The 7,500-nt window shown below is 43.9% G+C and overlaps 2 protein-coding genes across 3 annotated transcripts in view; one reads left to right on the top strand and one right to left on the bottom strand.

Annotated features, from left to right (window-relative positions):
- LOC111235147 (Na(+)/H(+) exchange regulatory cofactor NHE-RF3-like) overlaps positions 1 to 1,711 on the top strand; it is a 15,318-nt gene extending 13,607 nt beyond the window's left edge. Inside the window, exon 11 of the mRNA XM_022763483.1 lies at positions 1,421 to 1,711. Coding sequence (XP_022619204.1) covers positions 1,421 to 1,444 — 24 coding nt within the window. The 3' untranslated portion in view covers positions 1,445 to 1,711. The remainder of the gene's footprint in view (positions 1 to 1,420) is intronic.
- A 589-nt stretch (positions 1,712 to 2,300) lies between these two features.
- nlk (nemo like kinase) overlaps positions 2,301 to 7,500 on the bottom strand; it is an 18,558-nt gene continuing 13,358 nt past the window's right edge. For both annotated transcript variants that reach the window (XM_022763470.1, XM_022763471.1), the window contains 3 exons: positions 6,920 to 7,118; positions 6,211 to 6,304; positions 2,301 to 5,887 (listed from right to left, as the gene is read on the bottom strand). In XM_022763470.1, coding sequence (XP_022619191.1) covers positions 5,833 to 5,887; positions 6,211 to 6,304; positions 6,920 to 7,118 — 348 coding nt within the window. In that variant the 3' untranslated portion in view covers positions 2,301 to 5,832. The remainder of the gene's footprint in view (positions 5,888 to 6,210; positions 6,305 to 6,919; positions 7,119 to 7,500) is intronic.

Raw genomic sequence — 7,500 nt, 5'->3', positions numbered from 1 at the left:
GGGGAAGACACCAAACTTGTCGATAAAGGTATAAAGAATAAATGGCGTTGGTCTTGGATAGAGGAGGCGGGTAGAGACGGAAAGCCCTTTGGAAGCTGGAGTCAAAAACACTTTCTGCACTTTGTGTGCAAGGAAAATATTATATGGAACTAGCGGGAAAAAGTGCTGCCACGGCACGAGTTCGACGCTAGTCATCAAGCAGCTTTACCAGCAATTCAACAGCCACAGCAGATATCCGGCCCTCAATGACCGATCGCGTGGCTGATTTAAAAATTCGCTTGTGCTCCTTCATTGCCGAGTTTGATCTATCGTTTACAATCGCTCATCCACTCGTCACTTTGTGTCAGAGATTAGCGGAGGATAAACTCGCATCTGTCTGTCTCAGGCAGCATGCAAGCTATCTTATTACACACATCTCACCAGGATTTAAAAGAAATCTGTGACAAGCTTGAGAATAACATGTTTTCACTCAGCATTGATGAGGCCACGGACAAAAGCATGGACAAAATTCTAAATGTACTTGTCGGATTTTATGACGAGGATGCAGGCAGTGTGAAAAGTGTGGTTAGTGAGGTCCCCCCTCCATTGTTAAAGCGCTATATAAATCCAATCTTCATTCATTCATTCAGTTCCTAGTTTACTTTTGAGTATTGTAATTGTCACCCACTGACCTTCCTTGGTATGGCTGTAGTATCGTAGTCTCAGTCTGCTATACAAGCAATAAGTACGCAGGTCAGTGACTAGTTAAAAGCAGGGATTACTGAACAGGCCTACCAGGCCCAGGGTCCCAAGAGCTCTGGTGCTCTACACAAAGATGCTCCTGTAATATGGGCTTGTATTGGCTTTGTTCATCTCATGTCTGAATAATGTACATTTGTATCCACAAAGGTCATCAGAATATTTAATTCAATGGACTATTTATCAAAATGTCCCAGGGGAGCACACGCCTGGATCCCGCTTGACAGTTGCGTTGATCGGGGCATGTATCTTAGCTTCGGGGGCCACTTACCTCCCAGGGAAAACTGTTCAGGCTCAGGATTTGTTTTACTATCACCCCTGATTCTATTCTATTCTGATTTATGGTGGAAAATTATTTGCCTCCAGGTGTTTAGGTTCTCCAGGTCACTCACCTGCAGCCAGGGGAAACCATTAGTATAATAATGTGTGGGTGTGGCCCCTGGCCCCTGCTCAGTCCCCCAGGCCAGACCCCTGGTCTCTACACATGGAAAATCCTTCTTCTTTATATTGATGTGAAAACAGTGACTGACAGGTTGCGTCTCTGAGGAGACACAGTATTATATATTTTCACATAAAAATTCATATATCTCAGATATAATCATTCATATAATAAATGTAGATGTTTTACATGTGAACATGTAAAAGTAACAACACATAGTGTCTGATGTTATTGTGTTTTCAGCTGTCAGGCGACACTTTCCTGTGATGTCATCAGCTCAGAAGAGGAAGAGGAAGAGGAAGAGGAGCTCAAGTCTCTGGGACCAGGACCTGGATGGTCTACAGTCTGTAGCGGACTTTGGTCTATGACCAAATCTATAAAGAGATTTTCTTTTTTCTGTCAATTATGAAAATAACATCATTTAGTGAAAATCCTTCTAATACACTGAAATATAATTTTCTTTAATATACTGTAAAGCACTATAATATACTGTAATATACTGTAAGATAACAGCTTTGTAATGTCACTGAAATATTCAGCTTCTCATACATACGTATGTATATATACATATATGTATATATATATGTATATATACACACATGTAAATATATACTGTAGTTATAAATGATGGAAATGTATTATCATTATTATTGTACTTTTAATTATATTGGTGGCAACAAATATAAATATTGTTTAAAAAAATAATAAAAAAACTTGATACCTGATACTTTACTGATGTTAATAAAGTTATTATTAGTTTATTCCAACAGCTCCGACCTTTATCATCATCATCACATTCAGTCTCTGCAGCAGCAGCTTGTGACTTTCACCTGCTGGTGGTTCTGGGTTCTGCAGCTGGTGTTGATCCTGTGACATTGACCGACACTCCTCTTCTTCACCATCGTCTTCACCCCTTAGTGTGATGATGATGATGATGTGAATGAATGAGTTGATGAAGGAGAGCTGCGAGGTCTTCCTCAGTTTCCTTCAGGAAGAGAAAGAAGGATGGACGACCAGGTGTGTTGTTCTTTAAATGTTACATTTAATGTTTACATCACTGTTCTCCAGGTGGAGCCTGTGGGCGGAGCCTGTGGGTGGAGTTCAGTCAGCTGATACATGTATGTTCTGTATATACTGCAACGTTTATTCAAATGACATCAAATATACAAACAGTTTCAGTAAATCAGTCGTCCAGTAGTTGATGTTAGTTTCTACAAGTTTCAAAATAGGATTCAAGTTCTTCATTCAACAAAGTAAAACAAAGATCTGTATCTACACGGGGGGGGGGGGGGGGGGGGGGCAGCGAGGACCACTGACAGCTGTGTTCATTCCTGAGAAGATTCCCACCATTCAGTCTCCTACAGAAGGTGATGATGATGATGATGAGGTTACTCTTCATCAGAAGATGAGACTGAGACACAGATCAAACGTCAGACCTTGAGTCTGATCCAGGACCCGGAGTCAGACCCAGAACCCGGAGTCAGACCCAGGACCCGGAGTCAGACCCAGGACCCGGAGTCAGACCCAGGACCCGGAGTCAGACCCAGGACCCGGAGTCTGACCCAGGACCCGGAGTCAGACCCAGGACCCGGAGTCAGACCCAGGACCCGGAGTCTGTCCCAGGACCCGGAGTCAGACCCAGGACCCGGAGTCTGACCCAGGACCCGGAGTCAGACCCAGGACCCGGAGTCTGTCCCAGGACCCGGAGTCTGTCCCAGGACCCGGAGTGAAACACATGATCGTCGTGATTCACTTTCCAGCAGAGAAAACAGACTCACAATCTGCTTCAGTCTGAAACAACAATAATAATATTAATTATTATTATTGTGGTGTTTGTTCATTGTGTGTTCTCTGACATTAACCCTCTCACTGCCAAACACAACTCTATGAATACATGAGGATGAGTACATGAACCAACAGGTCCTGGATCTGACTGAGACCACTTCAGACCTGGTTTCAGTGGATCAGGAATCATTAACAACCTTTATCTTTCCTGTGATGATTCGGTTCAATCTGAGATTCAGATTCAATGATCTGATCAATACTGATATTGATCTGATTAAAAGACAAATACACAAACTGATCAAACTTATCATTAGTCTGATAATAAAACCTTTGTATGAGCTGGATTCGCTGACACTGAACTTTGAACATAGCCGCTGTGGTGGAAACAGCGACCCCCCCCATCAGGTCCTATTCTATCAAAGAGTAAAATTGACTAACAGTCAGGAAACACTTGGCTTTAATACAAACGTCTGATGATTCAAATGTTGGGTGAATGATTTAAACTTGGTGCAGGAGAGGGGGAGGGGTGGGGGCAGTATATTTTCATCATTTCAGTATAAAAGCTTGAATGGACATTCAAGTGTTTGAATTCATCCCCACATGAAGCAGAAAAGTGTGGAGGTAAACGAAGCCAAGAGGTAGAGACCAACACGGTGAATCTCATTTACATATTCACACAGTGTCGCCGTGAAGAATCATTAACATCAGAAAACAAAGATTTATCTACAACACAGATCATGATCCTCGACTCGTTCTGCTGCAGGTAAAAATCAAGAAAATATATACATTTCTTTTAAAAATAAAATGAACTTCACAGCCTGAGAAATGTGCAGGCTAATACACTTTCTATACAGTGGTTTGTTTATTAGGAGGGAGTGTAGATCTCTATGTCACATATGTACATCATCACACTCTGAGGACGCATGCTAACGAGGACAGGATAGAAAACAACTCTAAAAATATATTAAATAATTTACTTCAAAGCTCGTTTGTCTGAGACAGTGTAGAAGAAGAAGAGGAGGAGCTACTGGAGCTGCTTAATTAACCCATGAAGAAGAGTCGGTCACATGTTCGGGTGACACAACAGAGACTGAACGAATGGATTATGCTGCTGAACATAACATGAAGAAGAAGAAGCAGAGGAAGACATCACGCTCTTCTCCCCTGCTTCTGTTAAAGTTTCAGTGTCGGCAATCATCCCCGTCAGTCTGAGAACATCTGGAGGACTGACAGCTGTACCTGCTTCAACAGGTGGTCCAGGTCTCTGACAGGATCCAGATCTGTCAGACCTCTTCATGAAACATTCCATCACTTCAGTTGAGTGTGAATCACCTTCACTGACCCTGCAGTGACCTCAGCAGTGACCTCAGCAGTGACCTCAGCAGTGACCTCAGCAGTGACCTCAGCAGTGACATCAAGAGACACACAGCACATTCCTTCATAAGAACAGATAGGACTGTTTACACCAGTGGGGGGGGGGGGTCTCTTCTTCACCGTCAGAACTACGTGATCAGAACTGGATCTGATTCAGATTCAGTTCAGACAGGAAACTGGATCTTCAGGTTCAGTCTGATCACAGAGTGGAGCCTCATGTATAAACACACAGTCCTGAAGTCATGTGACAAACAGCTGATGCACTCAGTTACTTCCTCTGACACATGAGACATGAAACTTCACTCGCTCACCACTGGAGCTAAAGCTGTGGTTAGCATGAACAGGTGAACAGGTGAAACCGCAGGAAAACATCTCACTGACGTTCAAGTGTTTTCTGATGAGTTTTTAATTAGTTATTTGATGCTATAAAACATGATTGACAGCTGTGACAGACTCACAACTGGATCAAGCAGGTGCATGGGCGGGAATTTGATACCATGGCTCCACCCCCTGATCAGCACCTGTATCTAGGATGTTTTGGTTTCATCACTTACTGTTCAGCTTCTTCTTCCGCCTCTTATGCTGGACTGAAGGCAGACTGGACTACAGCGACTCACTATCGCCTCTTGAGGTACAAACTGGTATTACAACACTGGGCTAGCTGGTTAGCATGCTAACTTCAGTAGATATCTCTAAGGTCAGATCTGTTATTTCTTCACATTCTGTTGATAATTTTATCTCATTCTTTGAACATTAAAAACCTAAACATTTACATCCAGCAGCTTTAAAGCCGCACTGACCTGTTCTGGCCTCTAGGGGGCAGAAGAGCTGAGGAAGAAGCCGACAGTGACTCCTGTGGTGGATCATGGAGCAGGTCGAAGATTCATGATCAAAACACTGACGCTTTAACCATGTGACCTGACGTGTCTCATGCTGATGTAGAAACTGTTTATGCATCATTTATATATGAGGCTCCTCGTCTTTGGTAAACGAGCTGTTACATCATTAAAACCACGGCCGAACGTTCAGGACGAGTCTGTAACTTTAATAACTTTAATAATGTTTTTATAAAAGTGTCTGTGATCAGCTTTCGTCGATTGTCTGGACTGAATCAACCCGGTAGAGAAATTAGTCTAATTTAATCTGATGGGAGATGAATCTGTTTGATTAGAGAAATTTAAAATAAACATCTGTTTTATTTGTATTAATATATGTATGAAAACATTATATCACTGTGAATCTATCTAAGTGAGCAGGTGGGTTTGTCTGTGGTTTGGTCGACAGAGCTTTGCCTCACTCTTACAGCACATACAGCAGTCAGCAGTAGAGTCTCCTCAGACCTGAGTCCTGCTCTCCAGTGAAATGCTACGCAGACGACAGAAGACGCTGAGACACGTCCTGGTTCCAGTTTAGCAGCTTGTCCGTCGATGGCGACGCAGCAGCAGCAGCAGCAGCAGCAGCAGCAGCAGCAGCAGCAGCAGCAGCAGCAGCAGCAGCTACTCCCACACCAGCGGAGACGGAGGCATCTCAGAGGGCTGAGCCACTGTGGAGCTGTTCAACAGTGAGATAACGTTAGCCTGGTCAGAGACTGTGAGTCATTCTCCACTTAAATACAGTTCCTTAAAGCAGCTCTCTGAGTGTCTGTGGAGGGCACGTGGAGATTAGCCTAGCTTAGCACAATGACTGAACTGGACTAGCCTAGCTCCAAAAGTAAAAATAATACATGAAGGGTCGGTCAGTCAGTTCGGCCATCGGGCCATTAGACAGGGGGAAAGAGGATAACATGTTTAAACACACATATATATATGTGTGTGTGTGTGTGTGTGTGTGTGTGTGTGTATACATATACATATATATGTATATCCTGCTGTTACCTGATAAAGCTTTTGAAAGCAGCTGACTGAGGGTTGATGCAGAGCGGCACTCGACTCCCCTTCTGCTGCTCCAGAATGAACTGATGGATGATCTCTGAGGAGACACACCAACTGGTCAGGAAGCCAGTCATTCACTTACTGACTGTTTAAGGAGCTACCAGAGACACAGGTTCACACTCTGTGTTAGAACCACGTTAAAGCTTCAGATCTTCAGGAGACTTCAGCTACAGACTGACTCATCTCATGAACATCAGAATCATCATTCATTTAATTCAATTGTAGAATTGTACATTAATTCAATTAAAAGGAGGAACCAACCATCAAACTCTTGACTGAGTTCAGGGTCAGAGCCTAATGTTTCCTCTGACCTGCAGTTAATGAGCCTAACCACTTTTAAAGGTTCCCTGTGGAGCCTCTTCCTGTTTCCATGACAACCCATCCTGTCAGCTGATCAGCTGTTACAGGTAACACAAGAACATCGGTCAACAATCACCTTTTCCAACGTTCAAACCCTCACACTGAGGGTCAGACCCACTGAGAGAGACCAGAACCAGAACCAGAGCGAGTCTACGGATGAAGACATGGTGCTGACCCAACACTTTATCCTGTACCTGTCATGTTCTGCTTCGTGGACTGTGACTGACTCAACTGAAACTATACTGGTGGCCATGTTGTTCTGACAGAGCGGTGAGCCAGCAGGTGGACGTACCTTTGACCTGTCTCACAGAGCTCAAGTTCTTCTCAAAGCCGTCGTCAAACTTCAGATTGGTGACCGGCTCAAAGTCACTGGTGTAGACGCGACCGGAGGAGGTGGTGTAGCAGCATTTACACATGCAGGTGTGGTAGCGCAGTCGACCCTCGTCCAGGTACGGGTGGGCCAGGGCGTCCTTCGCCGAAATCCTCTTTGACTAGAGACGACACAAAGTTTGAGCGGTGAACGTCCGTCACAGACAACAGGTGAGAGGTACAGAGGGAGGAGGGGCCGGTGTTTTCTGTGCTTCATTAAAAACTCAAACATCCACATAAAATATCACATGACTGACTTTAAACCAGGTGAAGCTCTGAAGGAGACATCCTGAACATCACAGGTGAAGATTCACATATTAAACTGACATGCACCTGCACTGTGTGTTCTCATCAGACACAGGTGGACTGTGACGAGGAGTCAGAAACGTTAACTTTACTCATACTCATAAAACAGAACCACCTACCCATCAGATCTCACCTGTTCCTTCAGGTACAGCATTCAGTGAGTCATTTTTCCTGTATTCAACCTTTTTCTTGGTGACA

Source organism: Seriola dumerili, unplaced genomic scaffold, assembly GCF_002260705.1.
Source record: "Seriola dumerili isolate Sdu_G_001 unplaced genomic scaffold, Sdu_1.0 BDQW01000477.1, whole genome shotgun sequence".
NCBI lineage: Eukaryota > Metazoa > Chordata > Actinopteri > Carangiformes > Carangidae > Seriola > Seriola dumerili.
The sequence above is the reverse complement of the archived record's forward strand: the minus strand, read 5'-3'. Positions and strand labels throughout refer to the sequence as shown.